Source organism: Oryzias latipes, chromosome 17, assembly GCF_053564925.1.
Source record: "Oryzias latipes strain Hd-rR chromosome 17, Olatipes_Hd-rR_3.1".
In the NCBI taxonomy this organism is placed as follows: Eukaryota; Metazoa; Chordata; class Actinopteri; order Beloniformes; family Adrianichthyidae; genus Oryzias; species Oryzias latipes.
The window spans coordinates 27,788,882-27,816,392 of record NC_136253.1 but is presented as its reverse complement, the minus strand read 5'-3'; the positions used below and the strand labels follow the sequence as shown (position 1 = coordinate 27,816,392).

General features: G+C 40.1%; 2 protein-coding genes across 2 annotated transcripts; one reads left to right on the top strand and one right to left on the bottom strand.

Moving 5' to 3' along the window:
• Positions 1 to 1,528: 1,528 nt before the first annotated feature.
• On the bottom strand, positions 1,529 to 17,765 carry pax3a (paired box 3a). Its single transcript, XM_004079227.5, has 9 exons — positions 17,364 to 17,765; positions 16,817 to 17,052; positions 16,276 to 16,405; positions 15,975 to 16,118; positions 7,935 to 8,134; positions 7,058 to 7,223; positions 6,722 to 6,942; positions 3,631 to 3,894; positions 1,529 to 2,611 (listed from the first exon to the last, which is right to left on the bottom strand). Exons 1-9 carry the CDS (start codon positions 17,446 to 17,448, stop codon positions 2,594 to 2,596), a joined length of 1,464 nt encoding a protein of 487 aa, XP_004079275.1. The 5' UTR covers positions 17,449 to 17,765; the 3' UTR covers positions 1,529 to 2,593.
• A 5,402-nt stretch (positions 17,766 to 23,167) lies between these two features.
• LOC105356237 (RING finger protein 228-like) lies at positions 23,168 to 24,069 on the top strand. Its single transcript, XM_078935091.1, has one exon. The coding sequence runs from the start codon at positions 23,294 to 23,296 to the stop codon at positions 23,939 to 23,941; it is 648 nt and encodes a 215-aa protein (XP_078791217.1). The 5' UTR covers positions 23,168 to 23,293; the 3' UTR covers positions 23,942 to 24,069.
• Positions 24,070 to 27,511: the final 3,442 nt, after the last annotated feature.

Genomic DNA, 27,511 nt, shown 5'->3' with positions numbered 1-27,511 from the left:
GAATGAACAAATTATTAAATGTTTAATACCTTCAGTGCAGTCATGGTTTTTCTTTTCTTTACCATAACTTCTTCTACACATACGCATTTTTTCTGTGTAACCGTTCATTGTTTTAAATCCCATTAAAATGGTGTGAAAGTGCTAATGTTTATGTTATTTACAAAGAGGTTTTTGAATTTTGAAAAGTTTGAATTTGTTTACTTCATGTTTATTTTTGTTTAAAATTTTGTACAAAATCAAGAAATCATTTTTCAACTCCTTTCTGTTAAAATAAAATAAAACCACTTTTTCTCAATTTGTTAGGTTTAAGGCAAGTTTCCCTACAATTCGGTAAATGTGCAAAAAATCCAAAATCCCAAACACAAAAACACAATAAGACACATCCAAATTTAATTTGACATTCCCATTTTAACTCAGTTGTTTTGTTTTGTAAGGAATAGACTTATAGTGTCATAAATAAATAAAAATTACTACACTGGAAAAATGTCCTTCTCAAAACAAGTTAAATATATATTCATAGAATTCAAGATGTTTTTCTCTTTTACTAGTGAAAAAAATCTACCAATAGAACCAGAATTTGTCTTGGTAGAATTTTTTTTTAATAAGTTGTTATATCCTACTCTTTTAAGACATATTTAGGTATAGTTATCTTATAATTAGAAATAATACATCTTAAATATGCGTGTATTGTTTTTTGGAAAGTTTTATCTGTAAAGATGGCCCATGTATAAACAAACATATATGCTTATACTTTTTGTACTTGTTATTCTTAATTTTTCCAAAACATCCTATTTTAAGTGCTACAACAGGTTACCAATCTTTATTTCTGGACCAATTAAATAGGACTAGAATTATACACTTTAGGATAAAGTTGTTAAAGTCAACTGAAATTATGAGTAAAAAAAAGTTTATTTTAGTTAATTCTAGTTTATTTAGAGATATCACTAAAAAACATATTTTTTCGAGATTAAATACTCAAGATTATTGTCTTAAGTCATAAAATATTACAGACAAATTACTAGTAAAGTCATTTTGTCTTATACAAGTATAAAAAGTTATTTAAAGTTGAAACTAGGCAAAAATATATATTTTTTTGCAGTATAAAAACTTCAGAAACATTTTTAAATTTTTAACTTTGAGATCCTATACTAAATTTATGAAAAAAATGTAAAATCTCAAGCTTATTTATCAATATACCAACAGATTTACTTTAGCTTAACTAATATTTACATTTTCCTTAAGCAAACATAACACAAATCCTCTTCCATCTTGAATATAGGATCAACGCTAAGCAACAATAATAAGTTAACACTGATGCAGAAAATAATCTGGGAATCACTGTTGTATTACTTTTTATATTATTCATTCATATCAACTAGAAAGTAATTCTCTAAAGAAATTTAACTTTTATATTTTATTTTATTGAGGAACCAGCAGTGGATTGTTCATTGACCTTTGACATAAATTTTAATTGAAAATATTGATTATTGATATTTTTTTAGGTTGGTCACAAAGAATAAAATGCCACTTTTTTATTGTCACATAGTTTATTATAAATAGTAATAGTGCTATATTATACACACAGTTTCTTACAACAACTTTATTTCACATCAATATAAATGAAAAAAACATAAAAAAGTAACAAATATAAACTGTAAGACATGAAGCACAGAGGCGTGGTGACAAGGGGCATACAAAAATACACTTGAACACTAAATAAATAAGAAACAGAACCAGAATCGTCAAGCTCCTGTTTACAGCTAAGTAAACATGCAAACAGACAAAAACAATTATAAAAAAATGATGTCAACTGAATAGTGTATTCACTGCCAGAACTGCTGCTTCTTTCGGTTTTGTTTTCTTTTTTTTTTCTTTTTTTTTTGACATGGGGACTTCAATATTTCCCCTGATTGATCACTTTAGACAACCCAAAATGAATTACAATTAAAAAGAGAGAGCAGGTTTTGAGGCTATAGTGAAGACATCTGATCGTTCTCAAACTACAGCACATGAGGTATGAATGTATTGCACTTTCTTTGGGTTCAGTGGATTCACTGGATCCACTAGGCTTCCGTTTTTCTTTTTTCTTTTCTTTTTCCTAACAAACTCAAAAGTCATTGTCCAAAAACAAATGCATCTCACTGCAGGTTGATAGCACTGCTTTAAGACGTAGTGCTGAAAAACATTCCTAGAAAGTGTAAGCTCACCAGCCTGAATCATTCACCAGTGGGGAAGCAGCTAGGCTGATAAAGTCCATCTCCACATTCTTCACACTCTTCATCTTTTCGCTTTATGTGACATAATCCACCTTGTTTGGTCCCTTGGAGAATAGCCAGCCAGGCACAGAGGTGAGCACCAGTTACCAGAGAAGGCGCTACTTTTGGTCCTTCATTGGAACATTCAACCCCACCACTGAAATCACCTCTTGTCAGTCCAGACAAGCAACTTTTTCTGCTGATTACCAACACCTAAATCCTTTCCCCTCATCGTGCCGCCTGGGCCTGGAGCCGCTGGTAAATCCGAACTGTTGCAGTGGTCTCCAGGGATGAATGTCGGAGCAACCATACAGGTCCTATGAGGCCTCTTGAGGGCTTCATATGATGAAAGGCACCTGTATTGCACATAGGGGGGAAAGAAAGAGAATTTAAAGGCACTGTTCCCTTCTAAAGGGAATCAGCCTGGCTGATTCAATGCAGGTACGGTAACAGATGTTAAATGTTACAGAAAAGCCTGTGATCCACAGAGTAGCCATCAAAGCAAGAATCACAAGATAAATAATAAAACCCCACAGTCATCGGTGGAAATGTCTTCAGAATTACTTAGAAGTTGCTCAGTAAAACTAACTTTACAGTGAGGATCAGTGTGGATTTGCTTGGCTGATCAATAACGGCGCTAAATGTGATCTGTAGTGGGACACATGGTTCCTATCCTGACCTGCCAAGGGCCATAATTGCCCCCTGTTAAAGAGCCCTTTACCCTCCTCTTGTACACACGTGCGTGTGCTCACAGACATTCACTGGCACGTCCACATAAACACAAACCCCCTACAGCTGCACAACAATCTCCTCTGGGTTTGGCTAAATTAATAACATCAAGATGTTGCCACTGATGGGCTAGTCAGCATGTGGTAGTGTACTTCACATGGGCCTTCAACAGCACACTGCTCAAATCACAAACTCCGCTCCCTCCTGTCAAACACACTTTAGGAAGCAGCCCTTTTCATTTGGGCGGCTCTCCTCATTACACAGAGGTCATTACATGGCTTGCTGAGCTGCAAGACTTGTTGGGCCAGCTCATCATAGAAGGTCATGAAAGGACAGTGAGGGAATCTGTGTGTGTTGCATGAAGCATGAAGCCACGTGGACAGTTGGATGATGGTAATGTAAACTGAGGTAAGTTGGCCGACAGTGCTCCTTAACATGAATGTAATTTCAGAGCAGCACGGGTGACTTGAGAACCTCAGTCATCAGAGGGGTCTGTGCAATTAGCTTGGATTGTGGGTAAATCTAAACCAAATCACACTGAAAGACCAGGGGTCACTGTGTGATACGTACCCTCTTTAAGCAATCAGTTTGAAACTCTGTGTGAGTTTGAATGAAAAGATCATTAAAATAAATCCTGAAAATTTACCTTGCTCTGGCTGTATTGACCATATTGGTATGTAGGGTGGTGGTCTACAGGGTAAGCTGGTGAAGTGTAGGATGATGGGCAGTAAGACTGAGTACTGGGCAGAGTGGGCATGCTGGTCAGAGCTGGAAGAGCCTCCAAGCGCTGCGAACCATGACAGCTGGCTGCCATAGCTCCATTGGGCTCAAGACCTCCAGTCAGGGGAGAGAGGGCAAAATCACTCTGGGATTGATGTGGTACTCCACTGGGGTTCAACAGGCCCATTACCTGAAACAAAACACAAATTGAACAGAGGTAAATACAAAAAAAAATGTCTAAAGACAAACAATAATAACTACTTTGTTTCATTCTTAGGATGAATCTCATGTTGGAACAATCAGCCATCTTTTCCTCTCTACCCAGGTGGGCTAAAGCGCAGACACGTCCCTTATTACCAGTCAGAAATATATTACCACTGGCTTTCCACACACATGTGGTTCTCTTTACTCTGCTTCACCGACTGCGGAGCTGACAGAGGCTGGGGAGCTGCATCTTCTATCCCCCCAGACGTTTCTGCAAGAGTTCTCCTGTCATATTTATGGAAGCAGATTAAAGCGCAGATTTATTTTGGTGCTTCCTTGTCGTGACAGTTGTGGTCTTGTAGTTTTTCCTTCACAAAGAAAGATTCTGCCTGAGAATGGTCAAAGCTAAAAAGGACAGCTCATGAAAACAATGGAATTCTCATTCTGAATGAGCAACTTTTTTTGCTTTTACAATCAATAACTTTCACAGTTTTTTAGTTTCAGACTCAAACTCTGTGTCCCCTGATGAAGCCAGGATAAGGAGGTCAAAGGGTACATGGGAACAAGGGGTGCGGTGTGTTTGTGTGTGTTAGATCTAACTCGCCTACGTGTGGAATTGTGCATGCACGTGCATGTGTAGTGAGGATTTCTGCTCTGTTGTCAGAGCTGCAGGGGTATCAGTGATACATTGTGAACAGCTGCACCAGGGATTGCGTGAGAAGGAAATGCGTAAAACTGTTTTTTAAAAAATGGGTGAAAAATTTCCCAACTCACAGTCAAGTGGCAAGCAGATGTGAAATTATTTGCAAAATTAAAATTATTCAAGTGAATTTTTATTTTTGCATGGTAAATTGGAAAATCTACAATTTTTTATTTTTAATTATCTTGGGCATTTTTATAATATTTATTAAAACAAATGCTTAAAATATGTTTAAAATATGTCAAAAGGATTTGAACAATTATGGGTAGATTTGAGTTTTTCTCTTGTAAAAGTGAAGCATGGCCTTTTGTAGTGTCATGGGTGTGTTAGATCTGCTCACATGCACCACATCTAGCTGAAACAGCAGCAGTTCTTGATAGTGTCTGTTTTGAGGTTGTGCCGGAGATTATGTCTCGGGGGGGTGCAAATCCTGGCCGCTTGCTTCCTTGGTGAGAAAGGATTGCAGTGGTATGCACCAGAGCAGCTCAGAGACCCCAGTGATGGGGAGAACAATCAGGCCGGGTGCTGCTATCGTTGCAGAGTGATCTGAGGAATATCGTCGATCTAAAGCCAATCTTATCTACATCAAAACTATAGGCTGCTCTGATGTGACCATATCTGGTCTTAGAGCTACCTTGTGCCGGATACGGCATAGTTGGTTGAGCAGGGTGGCTTGCAAAGACAAATTTTGAGTTCAGATAACACAGCAGGACAATTTCAGAGGGGATTTAGTTCAAAATCAAGCTGGCTATGCCGACTAATAAAATGAATGGGTAAAGTTTTTGTAAAGTGCGAAGAGGTCCTCGTGTACTATCAATGTCACAGAATTGAATCACCCCTCATTTCCTTTCCCTTATTAACTTAAAATCAGGAAATTAATTCTATCCCAGTTTGAAATAGAGGAAACTGCATTGCAATATACATTCAAACAGCTGCAGTGAACACACGAATTAAAACAAATTAGTTAACAAAGTGATTCATTTGCATAAATTACACACTTTGTTAGGAGGGGATAGATTACTTCATTCCAATCAATTAAGATACTGGAACATTCTGTGATTGCAATCCCAGACGGAGAAAACATTTAAGGCATGCCGGCCAATTTGCAAGAGGAGATGTTCGTACTGTTCACTCTGTTGGCCGCTTAGGTTAATGTCGAAACCATCCATGAGGCCACAGCACCTTTGGCCCCTTTACTAGACTTTAAGTCCCTTGGTGATCCTATAACGGTGTAAATTCACACCAGCACCTAACTACTAGTTACCATCCAGACCAGATGCGTCAAGATAGCAATTATTTAAAGTAAAAAATTGTTATAATGTTCATTTTAAACCATTACTAATGTCCTCTTCCTGTTTGCGTCATATATTAAAAGTGGGGGAAAAGTTAGGGATTGAGGAACAAAAAAACTTTTTTATGAATAATGTATTCTGTACTCATGCTCATTCTTCAAAGTAGCCAATTATAACTTTAGTTTTTGACTGTTCACCCTGGCAGCAGCCACAAAGCTTGTCTTTATTTCACAATATATACATCTTCAGGCACACTTGCAGCAACAAACCTCCCCGAGGCAGTTTTTTATCTGTGCATAACAGGAGTCTGAGATTGTCTCTCGTGGGAATTAGTACCCAGCATGCTTTGCAGGAGGGCCAGCCACCCTTTGTGGCGGTTAAAAGCTCGTTTTACGCCTGTTAGTCCATCTTCTGGACTAGTAGGGAGCCACTGATGGACACTGATGACTGTGTAATCGACCATAATTGTCTTTTCAGTTTTGATTTGTGTCATCATCTGACATCCGTACATCCTTCCCCATGTTTGGTCCTTTCTGCCTTTCCAAAGACTGACGTTTGCCACATTTTAAATTCATCAAACTCTCCATCACAATAAACAGAAATGAAAAGCTACCAAGTTATTTTGCCTAACAAGGTTTTATCAGTGTCATCGCAATGACACTAAATGGGTCACACAGACAGGTTTGTGTGTGTTATTATCTAAGCATACGGCACATTTTAGATAAACAATGTAGCACTGCTGACCTTCCACATCCTGATCTAACACATATTGATGTGAAAGTGTGAGTAATTCTAAAAGTATTTTTAAAACACAAGTTAACCTGGGGGGAGAGGCTGTTGCCGATGGTGGGGTTGACAGCGCTGTTATGACCTGTCGGGGGACCAAAGCTGTCCGAGTATGCTGGGAAGCTGTGTCGGCCAGACGACAGGCAGTATGCAGAATTTCCATCCTGAGAAGATGCTGATGAGCTGAGCCCACTCTGGTGGACGGAGGTGGGTGGCAGAGGCTGCGGCCGGTGGACCGTACTGGTCTGCTCCGGGGCTGCCGAACACAAAACATGATACTTCAGATTCAAATTTTGTGAGATCAAATGTTTAAAATCTCACAAGTTAATTTATGAGATGTCCTTTCAGTGAGAGATTAAAAAGTGTCTCACCCTGGGCGATAGAAGTCGGAGGGTAAGGACTGTCTGACAGCTGATAAGGCTGAAGGCCCGGCATAGCCGATGGAGGGAAACCGCTAGGTATGAGGTGGTTAAAAGCCATCAGTTGGTTGGCTCCTGCTTGTTTCCTCCATCGTGCCCTTCTGTTGCTGAACCACACCTAAAAGAAGATTAAACTGGATAAGAGGTTCTCCATTTTCTAAAATGTAAAAGTATAACTTTCACTTTATGATGTGATTACGTGCTTTTCTGTGCGTGCTCCATACCATGTCAGTGAATCTGAATGTGTGAGAGCCTTCTCTGTCATATTACAGGGAGCTGAACTGATAAAGATCTTAACGTTTGTTGATTGAAATGAAACCACATCTTTGTGCGCTACTGCAAGTCACAGGGATCACATAACGCCTGAGGGCTGTCATGGCTGTTAGGGTCTATTTTAGGCAGCTGTCTTAATCAAGCAGTCGTTTTTAGAACTTCTCTATTGATGTTTTTAGAAAAATATTTGACCAAAAAAGAGAGAATATTAATTAAAAGACAATAACGCATGGCAGCATCCTCATTTAATTGTATTTTCACATAACATAGATCTGTGACAGGACAGCAGTATGAATGATCACTCGCACAGACATTCAGATTAATTTGAAACCAACTCAGTGGCCTTCAGTCGAGTAGACTGCCCTGATATTGGATGATCGTGAATTCAAATCCATGGTTGAGTCATACCAAAGACTCCAAAAATAGGGCCCAGTGTCACTGCTTAGGCAGGGGAGGGATCATACGCAGAGAACACATTTCACACAACCAGGTGTGTGATAGCTAATTGGATTTAAAAATTTTCAACTTTTTATTTTTATAAAAATGTCCGTCTAACCTGAACTCGAGCTTCTGTCAGTTTGGCGCGTTGAGCCAGCTCCTCTCGTGTGTAGATGTCTGGGTAGTGTGTGCGCTCAAAGGCCCTCTCCAGCTCCTCTAGTTGTTCCGCTGTAAAGGTGGTGCGGCTACGCCTCTGCTTCCTCTTCAAAGGCAGACCTGGCTCGGAGTCCACATCAGAACCCTCGTCCGAGTGACTGGCTGTGATTGCAAAACAAACACATGGTCACTTCCTCATTCACAAGACTGGTGTACAATGAAACATTGTCGTGGACCCTAATCTGTGACACAAAAGCCAGATTCAAGACAGCAGATAATGCTGAGTATAGCACATGGTGTAGATCCACTTTAGATTGTGTCCTCCTGTTCACTTAAACTCCTCAGTGGTTCCTGAGGGGATCAAAAGCCAGAGCCTTCTTGAACATGGATTAAAAGGTACAAGATCCCTCCAGGGTTTCTATTTCCTGGGACACTGTGTCTCTCCCAGTTTTAGCCATGCTGTGTGCCTTTGCAATAGCATCCCAAACTGCAGAAAAGCCCGTCTTTTTGCAGGTGCATCCTAATCTGTTTGTTAAGTTGAGGGCAGGGGAGAGCCAGTGGGTAACTGGGAGACAGCTTTAGGGATCTAATTCAGCAGAAGAAGGGAATCAATGAAGGCCTGAAGCTGAAGGCAAAGAACTATTCCTGCATTCAGGGTGAGGTTGGCCATCTATTAAAAAATGATTAGGCTCCGCAAACTAGCGTGACAGCCGTCTATTGTCCACCGATACGTGCTCAATCCCCCTTCTCATTCTCATGTGCACACTCACAAATATGCATCTGCTGCGTCTGAGCTTTCATTCAGTCAGTGTAGTCTAAGACAATGTGACAAACACAGACGGACTAAAAAAAACTAAAAGAGTTAGAAACCGTTCCCAAGTCTAACCAAATGTGACCTCACCAAGAGGGTTCACTGCACCTTTTCCTCACTCAGAGTTCACAGCAAACACCTAAGCTAAGGCAGAGGCACTGAGGGGCTCAAGAGAGGCAGGTGTAAGCAAGAAAAAAGCTTCAACTGTGTCCTTTCTGTTTGCCCGAGAATGCCAATTTGCCCTCTGCCCCCCAGATTTAAAGCTTTAATTAAAAAGTGCCAAGTCAGACACGGAGGGAGGAGCACAGGGATCTCCCCTTGCCTCTGGAGCCACTGGAGCCAAGCAGGAAATGTTTGCGCTGGTTGCCAGTGTGTGTCTGACCAGGCATTACACACGGATTTGGCCTCTGGGATTGCCGCTGTGCAAAGGACCGCCAACAAACAAGATTCTGATGTAGAGCTCTTTATTACATTTAAACCAAGGGTGCCACGCAGGCATTTGGGCTCTTTGGGGATTGGTTGAGTGCTTCAAAACTCCTGGAATGTAGAAGAAAAAGGCAAAGAAAGTAAAATGCAATGTTGAGACCACTTTAAACCTAAAGAAACTAAAAAAATGAATTAAGAAAAAGTACCAGAAGAGCTCATAAACTCTAAAGCTTCTATTTGTACTGTAACTAAAAAAAAAAGACCTGGGGGTGGAACTTTGTCTACTGCCTCTTTTGTTTTTCTCTTTTCCCTTTTACCCACTCTTTTTATTATTTGTTACTACAGAGAGAACGCTCCGTCACAGACTCTCCCTTAATGGCAAATGACAATGTTGCTTTTGTCATCCTATGGCCAGCTCTTTCCTTTTTATATCATCCTCTCACACTCCCTCTTTTACTTTTTCTGAGTGTGAGAGGCCAGGCTTTTGTATCTTAGCAGGGAAAAGCCTGTGGCAGGGCTCTATTGGACCGATTACCACGCTCCATCTGTAGGAGCCATCAGGGACGCCCGGGCCTGTATTCAGGGGCCTGTCACCTGCCCAGCAGGGGAGTTGGGAGGAAAGAGGGGGTTGTAGGGTAGGAAGGAGGCTGTGGAGCCAGGGGCTGAGTGGGGGAATGAAGAGTAGGAGGGAGAGAGGGCACAAAGGGATCCAGAGAAGGGCCACTGGGGGCCGTGGAGGGGCACAGCAGGGGAGTGCCCCTTCATTCCCTCCTTCCACAGCCTGAGGGGCAAAAGACTGGGGGATGGGGAGTCGAAGGGCTGACATGGAGAGAAACTGAAGGTACCTGGAAAAGGAACATGAAACGAGGGGAGGACTAACTCGGGAAAACGCTGGTGTTCACCACTCACAAAAAATAGGGCCTGCCCCTTCTGTCTCATCCACTCACCTGCCCCATACTGTACATCCACCAATCAATACACCCACATCTTCCACACTTTCACTCACAGTTGCAGTGGGTCAGTTTAACTCAAGATGATGCAGGAACCCATTTGTTCCCACACTGTTTCCACAATGACAGAGGAGGACACTAACCGCACAAAGGCAGGCCCCAACCTCCTTACTTAAACACTCAAATCAAATTTTACGCTGAGGCTAAAACGCTGGGGAGTTGAAAATACTCGACCGGCGCTCACAGTCAGGCTATGGCTGTGACAAGAATCCTAGCAGTAAAGATAGAACATTATCCCTCAAGCGGAAATTCAACCTGCTGAAAAAATGAACAGTGGAACAGTTGTTTTAAAACAAAATAAGATGTATGGAACTTAATGGACACGGGTTAGGGTGGACATGGTGAAATTTTGCACAGTTCAACAAGTGATTTCAACAAGTTCAACAACAACAAAAAAGAAATCAGACAAGTGCATTTAAAAATGTACATGCATAAACATAATTGATCTGAAATCAGAATGGGAAGTACAGCACTACAATTCACAACTCTGTGTAAACACAACCATTTAAGGGTGAAGAGGAGACTGACAGGCACGAAAGATAAACTCAAGAGGGCTACAGATGTGAACCTGGAGAACGTCCGCTTTCATTAGCTTCACGTGCAGCAGCAGTGAGTCTAACAGCAAAGACAAAAGAGAAGATTGTAGGGATGAAGGGCACGCTTGTTTATTGCTTAGACTACCGCAGCCAGGACTCATCTTGGCAAGCTTTCACTCTTCCACACTGCTCCAAGAGATGTTAATATGACAAGACATGCAGACGCCAATGCAGATTCCCACCCAAATGTTCAACACCTGTGTGAATTCAGTGCAAACTGACATTTTGTTCACTTTCTGGTCTCCAAAACTGTTGCACACAAACATCTACATTTGAAAGAAAATGTGCCTAAATTTTGCATCTGTTGAACCGTTATGTTCAAAGACTGCTAAAAAAATGTTCATGCTGCAAGGCTATGATTTTAATACGAAATGTAACACAGCCACATTTTTTCATCGTGATTGACAAATCTATAAATGCTTGCTAAAACTGGTGATGAAACAATTTTAAATTGAATTCCAATGCTGAAAAAAGCATTATACCTCATATTTCATTGCTAGCATTGCTACTCCTTAAACGAGGATAGACACAAATTAAATATTTTTATTTTTATATTGTTGTATCTAAGAAGCAAAGAAAGTGTACCATATTATTGTCAAGCCTATACTGTGATGTTGGATAGTTTCACATTTTGGACAAATGTCTTTTCAAAAAGATTTAACAACTAAACTTCAAATATTATGACAAGAAAAATCCAAATAAAAAAAAGTGAAAAGGATGAACAACCACAGGAAAAAAGAGAAAAACACACGGGGCAGCTTTTAGTCTCTTCTTGGTAGGAGTTGGCTTTCCTGTCCTCCAAGGGCTGTTAAATAGTGAAGGTAATCGAGCTTGTGACATGTGTTCGCAACCCAAAACAAAGGGCAGAAGAGACAAATGAACTAGCTATTTACGCAGGGAAGTAGATCTGGCCCTTTCAGGCCACAAAGCACAGTGCGAGTGGGCCACTGAATAAAACAGTGGCATGACATATAGAGCCAGAGCGAGCAGATGCACGGGAGCAAAAGAATGGTTAACTGACAGCTTATGGACTCAGCTGGAGTTAACAGTTAAAGGAAAAGGAGTGAGTGGGCTGCTCACTTGACTTGCTAAAGAGACCCCAGGAACCTGCAGCTGCCTGGGAAGTGAGGGGGGTGACAAAAAGGGGGAAAAAAGCAATGTAATAATGATAATGTGATGGACAGACGAAAATGACACAAGTGTGCAAAGGAGGCTGACACTTTTAGGACAAAGAAGCAGCTATGGCAATATGAAATTGAAAGATGTATCTGCCTAATACTGGTGGGGTGACAGGAAGCCTCAAATGGCTCTGCATGGCTATTATGTGAGCCCATTGTAAGGTGGTTATTATTTAGTTCCACTGTGGTGCAGTTAGGTGAGAGTTTCACGGTGGCATTTCCACCCTCAGGGCTGGGACAAAGCAACTTCACAGAGCACACGTGGGGCTGCAGCAACAGACCAGACTGCTGCACGTTCCAGTCGAACAGAGACTAACCAGCAAAGCGCGTCATCAGCCTCAGCTCTTTCAGGCGAAAAACCAACAACCCAACAAGCAAACCCAGAACACTCTGGTTGAGTCAAATGGTAACAAAAACCAACAGAAATGAAATCTATCAGAGCCATGCTGACTTCTTGGTGTGACATCCTGATAATACTTTCTCATTTGACATGTTTTCCCAAACATTATCGTAACCTCTTTTTTCCTGGGGCCTGATAGTTTTAACAGTCAAGTGACCCTAAGTTGGCCCCTGACCTTTTCACAGAAACCGATCAGTGCAGCAGTTGAAACAGCTTTGCTGCTGCCCCCACAAACATCACAGACACTCCACAGAGAGAAAAAACATCACTGCATTCCACACTGTCAAATAATAAATACTGATTTATGGGCTATTTTTCATATTTGATCAGTGATTTTAACCCATTTTGTTAACAGATAATATTAAATTTACTATTTTTTACATACTTACATACTCTTTTTACATACTCCTCTAGGTTTAATGGCATAATTTTGGGTTTCTAGATGTGTTTTTTCACCCAAAAAAAGTAAAAAACAGCAGAGCAGAAAACGTGCTAAGAGAAAGTGCTCCACAAAAACCAAGGCTAAACAAAGTTAAGTGATTGACAACGCTGTCTGGCATTACTCAATTAACCATCCTATTGTGCCTGTCTATGAGAAGTCCCTTCGCCTCCGACCTCTTTTTTTCATTGCATTCTTTTATCCTTCCTATCACAGTTTTCCTTGCCTAATACTTCCAAGGGTATAGAAAGCTCTTTTTCAGCCGGGGCACCTCTCCTTGACCTTCTTTTGCTCGCTGCTTCTCTTTCAGTTGCTTCTCAGTGTTTTGGGTGAATGTGGAGAGTACATAAGCATCGAGGGGCCGGCTCGGGGCAGGACCGAGGCCCGTTACTTCAAAGGTGCCCGGCATTCATTAATTGTTCTTTGAATTAATATTGGGGGATCACAATGCGGATGCCACCACTGAAAGATTCTTAAATGAAGCATAGAGTTTGCATTCAACTGCACATAAGCCAGTGTTGATTTTTTCATCTTTTAGAGGAAGATGAAGGGAAAAAGTGTAGATCTATCTATCTATCTATCTATCTATCTATCTATCTATCTATCTATTATAAATAAAGCGCAATTATAATTTTCTAATAGGGCCAAATGTTTGCTATAACAAACACATCCCACTCTAAAACTGTTCTTTCTGCTCTCAAATGTTCCTCAGTCTTAAGCCAAAATCCCAAAGAGTCACTTACCCAGTTTATTTACACAAACAAAGTCCTCCTCAGTTCCTTTGAGCAAAGAAGCTAAATCTTTCATGTTTTGTCAGCTCTTGATTCCTCCTGTCCCTCTGGCTATTTGCCTGCCTCTGGACAATAGAAGCAGGAGAATGGCAACAGATTGTTGGAATGCACCTCAATGAAACCAATTATTACATGTTGACTGCGTTCACCATGGCAGGTTTGAAAGAACTGGCTTCATTCATTTAGGCACCGCAGGACTCCTTTTGGAGAAAAGTTCTCCCTTTGACTGTTTGTATTTCTGAGCTTTCTTTTTCTCTCTGCCTTTCACCCCCTCCTGCCATAAATAGATCCTGCGAGAGTGGCTAGCCTCCTTTCATGACTTTGGTAACTTTAATTAGTTAAATGAGGCTAAAGGCTGAGGTGCTAACTTTAAATAAATAGAGGATGTGATCAATGATTAAATAAGGCCGGATAACGGTCAGACTTCTGCAGCGTTTGAAGGTTTTTTGTTTTGTTTTGAAAAGGTAATTTTATTAAATGTTGGTTTATATGTTATTATTTGAAAAAAAATGTGTTTGACATTTCTTAACTGCAAAAGCATTTTTTTCTGAATTTGTGGAGTTACAAAAACACCTCACGTCTGTTTCCAGGCCTTGTTCATGCCATGTAGCAATAGCACCATCCACTCTACTTTATCCCACAAACCTTAGTAGTCCTTTTTTTCCCAGACAAATAAATCTAAATGAGTCAGCTTTGATCTTAGCACTTAAGGGAAGCCAACAATAGTAGTAGAGGAGAAAGGGGCAGAGAGCAACAGGCCTCTCCCCACCACAACAATGGCCTCAGCAAACACCTACTTAATCAATATTTGGCCAGAAGACACTCTCTTGGTCCCCAAACCACCCTATTCACATTCTAATGAACTGCTATAAAGGAGAAAAACAACAAGTACTTGCACAAAGAAACACAAGAAGTAAGACTGTTCTGTGTATCAGTGTGAGGAAAATATTCTTCCCTGTTTGCATGAAGTCAGCTAATGTTATCCAGATCCTTAAAAAAGTTTGTTTTAATTTGTTAATCAGAAAAATGTGTTTTTTCCCCCTAAAAATGACTTTGTTCTCCTAAAGCACAATAAATAACCAAAATAAGGTTAATAAAATAAATAAAAATTGTTTTTTTAAGAATTTTTTTTCAACTTTGCTGCAGTTTTGGATGTGCCAACGTGGACGCCACAGCAGAGAGGTAAGTGTCCCGCACAGTCACCGCATTAAATGTGTGCGCCCAGGGCGAAAAGGAAAAGGGGTGGACTTTGAATGAGATGAAAGTGGAGAGAAATAAAGGGTTTGGATTTAATCTAGTGAGGAGAAGATTTTCCCTGCGCTCACTGGCTGAAGGCGTCACGCTCGCTGCGCAAAGACAAAAAAGGTCGCGCTGAAAAGCTCTGCGCGCAAAAGTGACGGAACCGTTCTATCTAACGGAGAGCACAATTCACGCCAGGAACGTAAACATATGACCTATTTTGAATTATAGAGTTCCTAAACTGCAGGTTCTTGTAAACAAAGAGTCGTTTACTATCATCTCCTGAAGAGTGTCCACCTTCTAACAACTCTTCTCAGTCATCAACAGGTCATAAATCAACAGGTGTTTGTCCGGAAAGCTCATTTCTGCTTTTTCGAATTCATTTACCACAGATATGAGTTTAGAATATAAGTTCAAATAAAAAAAGCTCGAAATCTATAAAGCAGAACCCATTGGGTCTATTGGTGTCCCTGAATAATTCATCACTCATTGCCGGTTCATAATGTCTTCTCTCCGCCTTTTGTCAGCGCCGTTTTTCTCTCCCTTTCTTTCTCCATTTTGAAAAGCTCTAGCTTCTTTTTGTACACCACTGAGTTTGGCTTTTGTGCGCTTCAAACTAAGGTGTGAGTTTCAATGGACTCTCCATGCTTTGTCCCCTGAAGTTCATCCTCAAGTGTCCGATTAGGTGTAAGGGAGGGGGGTGGCGGCGGGGAGAAAAGTTTCTCAGGCTTGGAAGTAAGACAAATGTTTGATTTAAGAATAGCTCTGCATATTTGCAAACCGTCAAACGGACGGCACGCATGCGTAAAGACGCACAATGGTAAAGGTTTTTTAAAGAGAAAAACGACTTTTAAACGATTAAATCTAACTATGCAAACAATTGTAGACATTATTATTATTATTATTATTATTATTATTATTATTATTATTATTATTATTACTACTACTATTATAATTATTATTGTTATTATTATTATTAACATGGTTTCAGTTAATGCAGAACAGCTCCCAAGTCAGAAAACCATCAGGATCACTGCTCTCCCCCTCTAAATTTATTTTATCTGAGTTGTTTGGGGGGCAAAAGGCCTTTAAATTGTAAAATCTTAACTTACATCTGTCCCCCAGAATGCCGTCAATGCTGTGTTTAGTCCTTGGTTCGTTTTCCTCGATCGCCCTCTTCTCCACTTCATCCTCTTCCTCCTCATCCTCACCAGCTCCACCGAACTTTGAGCGCATGATGCGACTGATGGCGCTCACTAGAATCAAAAACAAGAGATGGACCTTAAAAGCTGTTTATTTACATTTATGTCAGAAAAGAATTAACAGACTAACCATTCCATTTCCTATAATTGACAAAAGAGTTTTTTGTTTTGATTTATTTTTTCTTTCCTGTAACTTGAACTGTTCGCCAACCTGAAGGGACGTTGTTCCTGTCGCAGATTCCATCTTTCAGTAATTTGTCCCTGATTTCCCAGCTGAACATTCCGGGGGTTTCTCTCTTGTACTCCTCGATTTTCTTGTCTATTTCTGGTGAAGTGGTTTGCTACAGTGCGCAAAAGACAAAGTTTAGTAAAAAAAAAATAAAGTAAAAAAGATAAAGAAAAAGGAAAAAAACAGAAACTTTAAGATGATATCGGCTTCACGAAAAGTTAATTGCTCTGTCTGACCTTTTAAATTTGGATCAGAGTATTCCCCATTTATATTTTTTATTCATTTACTTTTCTGTTTCTTGAATATTGTGCAGCAACTTTAAACATTTGTTTTAATCATTTTTATGAAATGCCCTATTTATAAGTGCATAAAAACTCTGACCATGTATTTCAGCAACATTTCAAATTTATATTTGTTGCAAATTCGACGTTTTACCTTCTTTTTTTTTAGGGACAAACATTTCTAAAATAAAGGTGTGATCCAGCTCTCCGGGTGCCTCGGAGGAGTGCACTCGGTTCCTCACCTTTGGCTTGCTGCCGCCGATGGCGCCCGGCCTGATGGAGCCCGTCTCCTGGTATCGGCACAGGATCTTGGAGACGCAGCCGTGGGAAACTCGAAGCTGGCGGGAGATGACACACGGCCGGATGCCGTGGTGCGCCATCTCCACGATCTTATGTCGGATATGATTGGGCAGAGGTCTGCCATTGATGAAGACTCCGCCGAGCTGGTTGACCCGACCTTGTCCGAGCGGCGTGGAGACTGGAAAGACACGGGTTTAGGTTAGAAAAATCCAGAGACCTTTGTTTGTTGATCAAATATGAAAATATGACATGTAACTTTTCAATAATATTTGTTTTACAGATTTGAAACAACGTCAAAGAGCAAAGAAAGTTCAACTCTATAAAAACAGCGTGACAGTTCTCCTAAAGAAAATTTAATTTAATTGTCACTTGTTGTAAAAAGTTCTTATCAACTCTGCGCCTTTACACAGAGATTTTCTGAAACCACTGAAGTTCTGCGCGGTCACGGAGACTTACTCAGAGCGAGTTTGTCAGCTTCAAAGCTCTTACCTTCCAGGGAGTATCCGCCCCGCGGGTAGTTCTGGTGGGGACTTGGTCTCATCATTCTTGGTAAACCTCCTGCAAGCGCCGTCATTATTCCAGTCTCCTGCAGGCAACTTTTAGAGCACAGATGCGTCTTCACTCTACAGAACGTGTTCGGTTTCTGCAGCTGAGCGCGCTCTGCGGCTGCGGCGCATGCAGGTCTCCTTTTCTTGAGTAACAGGTTGGTCCTCAGGAGGAAAAGTGAACCGGGGCCTCAGAGACTGACTGGTCCCCGGTGGTAAGTGTGAGTGGGCGGTGAGTTTAGATCAACGTGCAGATTTCTGACAGTGCTCGAAGGATTAGAAGATGCTCTGAGAGGATGCATGGAAGTCAAACATTTTATCTCTGGTCGCTGTCCCCACTGTCTCCGCGCCGCGCGCGCTGATTGGTTACAAATCCGGACATTTGTGGAGAGGAGGAGCATTCCGATTGGAGAGCAGGAGTTCAGCTCGTTTGGACTGACCTCACGAGTCCATATTGTCATGTCACAGGCTTCTGAGGAAATGGGCCTTCATGGGGACCAACACTTAAAAAAAAAGCAAAATCCGTTGATTTAGAAAAAAGTTTATGAAGTTGCCTTCTGATCCAGATTTCTTATGATCAGTAAATTGTTCTACGGAAAGCTTGACAAAACTAAATCAGATTTATAGAGCTTGTCAAATGTGGCTTCGAAAGTGTAAATGTGACAAAAAATAAATACGTAAAACCGTTTAACCCACCAAACCACGAGCACATGTGCACTAAAATTTAGTGTTAGCTCGCTTTTTTCAAGTAAAAAACCAAAAGGGTAATGTTGCAATGAATACAAAATCATAATTTTTGTATTGATTATACACTTTGAACATTTTTTTGAGTTTATTTATTTTATACATAGATACGTGCAAAGCAAAAAAATCAACGTTCAGGAGAAAAGTTTTTTTTAACAAAATATGAGTATTTTTAATCCTCTTGGAGTTTACAAATACCTTAATAATTTTACTTGTGTTATTTTCTATTAATAATGAATAACAGTTGGCCAAATAGTATTGTATAAATAACAAATGAGATGACTAACTCACGTTATTGAAAATGCATAATCCCTTAAGACATTATCAACAAAAACTAATATTAAAAAATGCTCCATTATTTTTATTTTGAACGTTTTTTATTTTTACTGTGTGACCATTTAAGTTTCTAAAAACTATTTCGTCCATTCCTTGTTTTTTTGTTTCCCTGTGCAAACCTGAAATCAGAAAGTTATTGGCTCCAAAAAAACGCGTTTATCTTTATTAATCATCGGGAGGGACAAGTGCCGGAGCAAAGCATGAGTCTTGTGGCTGCAGCAGACAATAGAGGTGCGCAGGGGGGAAAAAAACTGCTGTTGATGAGGGGGATGCTGAGCGTGGAGAAAAGGATCTATTCTTTTCTCTGAGTTCCAGCGCGACCCACGCAAAAAACTCTGCGTGATCGTCTAGTTGCGCTTATTTAACAAAGGATGCTGCGCGGACGCGTGGTCGGGCCACACGGAGGTGTAACACATCCGTGCAAATGTTCCATTGCTGTTATGCAGGCCCACATGAGGGATCACTTGACTTTTCTGAAGCTTGTAGAGATGTGATAATTGTAGTAATCAGGCGTGTTTAATAGACCAGTACTTTTTTAACCCCCCTCCCTCCCTGAGGAACAGGTCTGAAGGCTGCTGCCATACTGCCAATTCTTTTTACAGGCTCTCAGCGCATTCCTTGAAAGAGGGTTTGGTCGTGACCTCTTTAAAGCAATTTTATTAAAATTATATCATTTTTTTATATCTGTCAAATCAGCACTTTTAAAATATGATAATCCAGAAAATGTCACTTTAAATGCACCCGTTTCTTCAAATATTTCGACAAGTTTTTATTTGCTCAATAGGGGAAAAATGTATTTTCCCAGTGAGCAGAGTAAACACACATTTTCGAAGGAGCAAAAATGTATTTTATTCCTGTTTAACGTCTTTCTACTGCAGTACACACTGTTCAGTGTGTTTTAACTTTTTTTCCCTGCAAGTCTGTGCAGGGGGAAAAAGGCACAAGACATATGGAAACATTATACCTCCATAAAAGCAAGAAGTGGGGCCACAAAAAGTTATCATACTAAAGTTTAACTGTCATGAAAAGGATATCGGATCAAGCATGTCAAATCAATTAGAGTAGTAAGCTGTGGCAAAACTGCACTGGGGTGGACAAAATGCTTCAAAATAAAGCATATCCCTAAAGGGAAACTGGTTGTTATGTATATCTGGATACGTGCACACAGGGCAGGCTGAGTATTTTAGGCATTTTACATCTGACTGACTCACAAATACATTTTAAGAATTATTTTTCCTGCCATTACTGAAAACAACTTAGGCCAACAGCATTAGTTGAACTTACTTGAAGCTCTTATTAACAAGGTTCTGAATTGGCTAAAAATGCATACCAAATAGAAAATGTTGATCCATTATGGGGGAAAAAATTTAAAAGCTCTCGACACTTTTTTTAAAATCTGTGCTGTTGTGGTGATCCAAGATCACTCCTGCAAGGAAATCATTTTATTTCTTCGATAGGCAAAATATGTGAATAAATCTTGTTTGAATATTTATCAGCTTTATTTAAAGGTCTTCATGAAAAAAGCTGCCCAGAAACCCATAAAACATCTTTTGCCAAAATGTTGATGAATTCTGTCATATGTTTATTTATTGTAAATTGTCGACTCAAATCAAAAGCAATAAAGTTTTGAAAAAAGCAATTAAAAAAATAATGATCACGTCATCAAATAAACAAACATTTAAGAGGTTGCAATTATGGAGGAATGGAAATTCCTTTTCATTCTAACATTAGTGTTACAAGATGCTATCAAAGAAAGTTGTTTGTATGATGTGTTGGATTTTATCACTGGATCAAGCCCTTATAGTGGGAAGCGTAACTGAATGAATTTATCACAACAAAGACCAGCAAGGTGAGCTCATGTGCAGGAGAGAGGCAAAACAGAACAGCCGAGTGTTTGTTAAACATGAGTCTGCAGGGCATGCATGCTGGACTTCATAGATCAACAAATGCAGACTTAAACAACAGAGTTAAAAGTTTGTGGTCTCATGATGAGTATGAGGAAACACCTTCGGTGAGATTTTGATCTGTCTTTAATTAGAGATGGAAAAGGCACATTAACTGATGGGTAAGAATCGCCAAAACATCCAGTGTTTTCATTGTTTGGAAAAACTGGAGAACAATCTGCTAAATGTGTTGCTGCAGCAACTGTTCATTATGATCACAAAGGTTTTATGGGTTGAATGTAATTTAACTTTAAAGTAGATACAAGATAACCCTAATATCTGCTTGTCTGGGCATCTTTCACTTTTCAACCCCAGGTTGGAAAACTTAACATAATGGCAATATGTGGCAATCATGTAATTTAACATGCATGTCAAAGCCAGATCAAATACATTAAAAACAATTCACAAGTTAAAATATTTTTAATACGCTTTATGGAAAAACCTCTCAAAAGAAATATTAGCTCATTGTTGCTGACTTATGTATTTTCTATATTTCTTTACATATGAAAAAAAGATAAATGACTGCATCCATTAACGTTCTCAAACTGCTGCTTGAACGAAATTATGCATTTCTAACTTGAGCCACACGAGGGCACAATACTGCCATATCTATCTATCTATCTATCTACTTTTTTCTTACTTGATTACTTTAATAAGTAATCTGCACTTGGAGTGATAAATTGTAAAAACTACTTAGACTTTAAGTAACACACAATAGGGATTGTTTATAAATGTGCTTCTTTCCACCCCCCTTTTACAGCAATTTGTAAGTAGTTAGGGAGGACGACCAAAATAGAGGCACGCAGGGGACATTTTGGGTCCTAAACCACCAGTTCTTGATACAAACAAACAATTTGTGGCAAATATTATATTTAGTGCATTTAATGTGTTATGTATAAATAAATACATGTCCATTTATGTTTAACATCAGTTTTTATTGCTAACATTCATGTAAGTGTTCATATTAAGCCACTGTCAAGGATGAAACATCCAAGATGCATAAGTACATCAAGCTCAAGGCCCCAACTGACAGTGTGCTCAGTGAATGTCTCAGGCAATGGGGAGCAGAGGATACAGTGCTGGAGGACAGATCCTCATGGGAGGACAAAGCCCTGCATGGGATGTACCACCGGACCATAACTGAAGTGGCTGATATCAAGAAGTCCTACCAATGGCTAAAAAGGGATGGCCTACAGGTCAGCACTGAAGCACTCATCCTGGAAGCTCAGGAACAAGCCCTGAGCACCAGAGCGGTAGAGGCTCGGATCTACCACACCAGACAAGACCCAATGTGTAGGCTGTGCAAAGAGGCGCCTGAAACAATCCAGCACATAACTGCAGGGTGTAAGATGCTGGCAGGGAAAGCATACATGGAGCGCCACAATCAAGTGGCTGAAATAATATACAGCAACATGTGTGCAGAATATGGACTGGAAACCCCAAGGTCAAAATGGGAAACACCTCCAAAGGTGGTTTAGAATGAGAGGGCAAAGATCCTGTGGGACTTCCAGATCCAGACTGACAGGATGGTTATAGCTAACCAACCAGACATTGTAGTGGTGGATAAAAAACAGAGGAAAGCCATTGTGGTGGATGTGGCAGTGCCAAGCGATGGAAACATCCGGAAGAAGGAACATGAGAAACTGGAGAAATACCAGGGACTCAGAGAAGAACTGGAGAAAGCCTGGAAAGTGAAGGTGACAGTGGTGCAGTAACCCCCAAGCTGGAGGAGTGGCTTCAACAGATACCTGGAAAGACGTCAGACCTCTCAGTCCAGAAAAGCGCAGTGCTAGGAACAGCTAAGATACTGCGCAGGACCCTCAAGCTCCCAGACCTCTGGTTGAGGACTCGAGCTTGGGTGAGAAACCACCTGCGGAAGGGTAAGAGGGGCGTCGCAGGACCCTCAAGCTCCCAGGCCTCTGGTTGATCGAGGACTCGAGCTTGTGTGAGAAAGGGTGAGAGGGGCGTTTATACACCTGTGCAATAATCATGCTGTCTGATCAGCATCTTGACACGACAATGAGGTGAGATGGATTATGGATGATCTCAGCAAAAGAAAAGTGCTCAATGTCACATATTTAAATAGATAAGACCATTATTTGACAAAAATTGTTATTTTGTGATTGTAAAAAATGTTTTGGATCATTGAGCTCATCTCATGACATATGGGAGCAAAAACATAAAGGTGTTGCATTTATAATTTTGTTTATGTTCAAATCAATGTATGTCTTTAAGCCTAAATTAGGTTTGATCCATGTAAATATTTTTGTCTGCTTTTTGTTTAATTCATATTTTTTATCTTATTTTTGCTTGGAAAAAAGCAGTTTAGGTTGTTCAGCAGAACTGCGAAGGTTTAAGATATGTGCTCCTGGCTGCAGTTCAAAGTGTCGCCAGCAGTTGCTGTGTTTGGCGCTGTCCACAGCTCGTGGTGCTGAAATTCAAACGGACTGTTCTTCACGCTTCCAAGCAGCAGTCACTATGCCAGATTGTAATTTTGCGGTTGTGGGAGCATCTCGTGCACATGACCCACGCTTGTGACAGAGACAGAGAGCGAATAGCGAAATCAATTGCGGAATCCATCCACCACTTCTCCTTTAACGGTTAGTTCTGCTTGGAAGGTCGTGAGGGAGTCTCTGGGGGCTGGTCTTGTTCCTGGTTTCGCTCCGGGCGAAATGTGAACAGCAAAATCCCCGACTGCTGAATATGTGACTAAATGTCTCAACTCACAGATTATACTCTTTAAAGACAGCGCATACAGTCTGTGTTGGCTGAATATCGGGGGGTTTTGAGCATCGGGGCCATGTTATATAAATAAATAAAACGGCTTTAGCGCAGCGTCATAAGCGCTGACATGGCGCAGACGGTCGGTGCACGGAGCGGCTCTGACTCTGCTCCTCCGCCCGCGCCTGACTCCTCTGTCCCTGAAGACTTCGAGTGCAAAGTGTGCTTCAACTACTTCGACCTGGACCGCCACATTCCCAAACTCCTGAGCTGCTCCCACACCTTCTGCCGGGAGTGTCTCGAGAAGCTGCATTCCCTGGAGGGTCGAGGCTGGAGAATCGGTTGTCCTGTCTGTCGCCACAGAACTCCGGTTCGGGAGTATCAGATTCAGAACCTTCCCGACAACGTTTTGTTGACTGACTTGCTTCCAATTACAAAGCACGAAAATGCGTCAGACAGAGAGGAGCAGACATCTCCGTCTGGCTCCTCCTTGACGTCCCAGGACTCCGACAGCAGCTGTGAAACTTGCAAACACGTTGCGTTTACCGCCGGATGCGTGTGCGCCAATTTCTCCTTTTTGGGTACTGTGGTACTCTTATTTCTGGGTCTCATTTCTCTGCACAACTTTGATAGCCTAACGCTACCTCTTGGCTCATTCTGTTTGCTGGTCGCAGGCATCCTGGCTCTGCTGTCCCTTATCCTAATGTGGTTGTTGTGCGTGCTGAAGGACAGAGCAGACACGCAGAGCGCAGGTTCTTTCACAACTGCTTTATTGTGATCCATCATGCCTGAAAGTGGCCTACTGAGACCTGAGCAATCTATAAAAAGAAAAAAAAGAAAAATAATGTACTGCTTCTTAAAACAAAATGTTATGGACATAAAACATCGAAAGGATATCTCCTAGTGGCACGTTTCTGTGGTCCTAAATAGACAAAATAGCTAAATTGATTAATCAAAACTGATTTAGATTTAGTTTTGTTGCCATTCCTGTGTGAAACTGAATTGTAATAAAAAAGCTCTTGTAAAAACATTCTAAAAATTAATCTGGGAAAACAGAAAATATATACAAAACTATGACATTGGAAGCAAAATAATACTGAGCAACTTTGATAATTCAGACAAAGTTGCTGCAGCCACAAGGACAAAGATGAACTCCAAACCTGACATTACAGGTGCGGAGTGTAAAATCGTATTTTTGGTGTTTTAAACTGTTTGTGGTAGCATTTTTCGGATGATAGATGACATATGTGAAGAAAGTTACCGGAAAGCTCAAAATTGTATTTCTGGGTATTTTTATTTTCAAATACAGTTGTGAATCAGGAATAGACTGAAAAAATCCTGCAAAATTAACAAAAAGTGTTGTAAAGTGATGACTCAAGGTGAATTTCTAATGAAAAACTGTAACTCTGCAGGAACTATGTCCTACAAAACAACACAAGGTTTTTCAATATGGCTAAAAATGCCATGAACATAATTAAAAGACCAGGAACGCTTTGAAAATAGCTTAAAAGATTATCGGAGTGGGTCTCTGAAGGCAATTATTAAGTTGGAATCCTGTTACTTTGAAAAAGGGCATAAAAATGTTAATTTTGTTGATAACCAGTGGGGGGAAAAGCAACTTTAAGTTCTATTCTATCTATAATATTGAAAAGCACTGAAGAGGAACTATATTTACCGAATGAAAAAGTAATGGTTGATCATGTTTGTAAAGAACTGAGATCTGCAAAAACAACAGAAACAGATTTGTGTTCCTAAAGTTTTCCAACAATAAATATTTGATTCACTTTTAAAACAGACCTAAACGTATTTTCAATGGTAGAATCATTCGTGATGATATGACCTGCTGTGCCCAAGACTAAACATGCCCCTTCCATGACCGCCTCCTTGATTACAAAGACTCCCCATGGTGATCCAGATCAGCAGGAGATCCCATCATTGACCCAGAGGGGACATGAGTCCTCACAAGATGAGTAACAACTTCAGGTAGGGGGCAAAAATTAACAAAAAGTGTTGTAAAGTGATGACACAATTGAAGTGCAGATTACTCTCTTATGGAGTTCTAAATAATCTAATGACTTACAGTTTGTTTAAGATCCCCAAGAAGGTGGTGGGAGCAAAGTGTGGAGTATGCAAATGTTTTTTAAGCTTGTTAATGTATATAGACAATGACTTATTATTTATCTTTTAACTGTCGTTTTACTCGATTTAAGTGAGGATGTCTCCATTTGGCTTGAATTTGTTGAATCCTAGTTACGCAGCGGGTATTTATTTCCACTTAGTTGTTTTAAGAGGCGACAGTGGTCTCAGGACTTTAAGTCCATCCCTTTGAGGTCCATCAAAAGGAACTCTGCATTTGTTCATTGACTAATACCACTTAAATGCTGCCATGACAAAAGCCTGAAGAGGAAAAAAAGGAAGAAAGAGATTCCACTGGGAGCAATACAGCCAGCGCTGTGTCTGTGGCAGAGGGGCTCATTTCATGGGGACTGTGGGGCTTAAAGTTAAATATTGCTTTGAAATATGCATCCCCTACCATCAAACTCCTGGTTATCTCCCACCCTCCGTCCTCCCTCTAGCCATCTCTCCTAAAAAATAAAAAAAAAGCTGCCTCCACAGAAAAGAGGATGAGTTGGGAACAGATCCTCTTTGATTACAAAGAATGATCCTTTTGTTCCCTAATCCCCACACAAGCTCCATCACCTCCACCCCCAGCTCCTTTTTTTTCTTCTAAAAGTCCAATTAGATGTCAAGAGACTTTAAAGTCAGCTTTCAAGTTCTAAAGTTTTATCTGCCTACCTTTGGATGGATATTGTTGAACCAACACATATTTTGATACTTTTTTTGTGAAAAGTTTATTAGCTGCGATAGCTTGAGCGCATAAAACAGGTGTAGTCCTCAGTGTGATCCCAGGAGGGCAGCGTTAAGCACAGTCAAAATCCAAAAGGAGACAGTTGCAGCACACATTTCCTCTTTTTCTGAATTTTGCCTTAAGTGATAACAAAAAGTGTTGTTGTGTCATTATCAGATTGGACACACATATTTTACAGAGGGGATTAAAGTCTTCCTTTTGCCCTCTGATGGTTTTTGTCCCATCATGACCTCAAAGACATGGCCTGAGGAGACCGATTATCGGCCCTCTGAATGATTATCAACCAATCCTGTGACCACATGTTGTATAAATGCAAATATGTACGCAAGTTAGAAAAACGTATGTCATGCTGTCTCTGTTTATGTGGAGACTTTTGCTCTAAAAGGGGTGGAAAAAAACTCTAAAGGATGGTGATGAAATTCATTTATGAATTGCAACATTAAAGATGACAATACTCATAATATTGCTTCAAATGCAAATGGAGCTAAATCCTCTTTTTGACAAATTAATTTGACTGAGCCTTTATGAACAAGCTACAGTTTAAAAATAATACATGTTTCTCATTTTCTTCATCCACATTTTCTTTTTACTCCCATAAGAGGGAAAATACAGAACTCCATGGTCAGATTTGTTTTTCTTTTTTACAAAAAAAACAATTTGTCCTTTCTGCAAGAACAATTCTTCATTTATTAACAGACTAATTATATTTTTTTTATTTCTTGCATAAAGAATTGCAAAGAATTACCATTATAATGTATTTTAAAGTCTTGTTGAATTTTCGCTTGTGAAAAGGTAAAAAAAAAACTAAAGATAGACTCCCTCTGGCGTCTACAAATGGGACTGCAGGCACACAACATATTTTGGTAACTACCCAGAAACAGAGCCTTGCCAACAGAGGGGCAGGAATTTTCTAAAAAATATATCTTGCCCATCCTCTAACCTTCCTCCTTTGCCAAAAACTTCCTCCAATGTTTCAATTTTTCATCTCTGTGGTTCAAGAATCCATGTCAACCATCCTGGTGCCAAATGTTTAGTATCCAATCATATTGTTTTAATTTAACATTGAAATAAAGTTTTAAAAAAACGTGTAGTCTTTAAATTGACATGCTAATGCTAATGACTTTAGACTTGTTTGATGCCTATTTGCTTTTGGAAATATCCGAGCTTACTGTAGTTGCTCATTTGTTCTTCAATAGTTCCCTAACCCAGAACAGAATTCTGCTTTGTCATTGTCTTTTGCAATAATTAATGTTGACTTTACCTATCATACCCAGCAATACAATCTCGCTGCACACTTGACTCATCAAAATAACCAAAAGTAGAAAATGCACTGAAAGTTAAAACACCAGTGGCCCTTTAAAAATACAACTGAGCTCTTTTAAGGATACAAAATAGATTTAAAAAACTGGATTTTTATCCTTTTTTTTCATTAAATATCTATGTAAAAAAATGTGTTTGTCTTTTTTTGTTTACCGAATC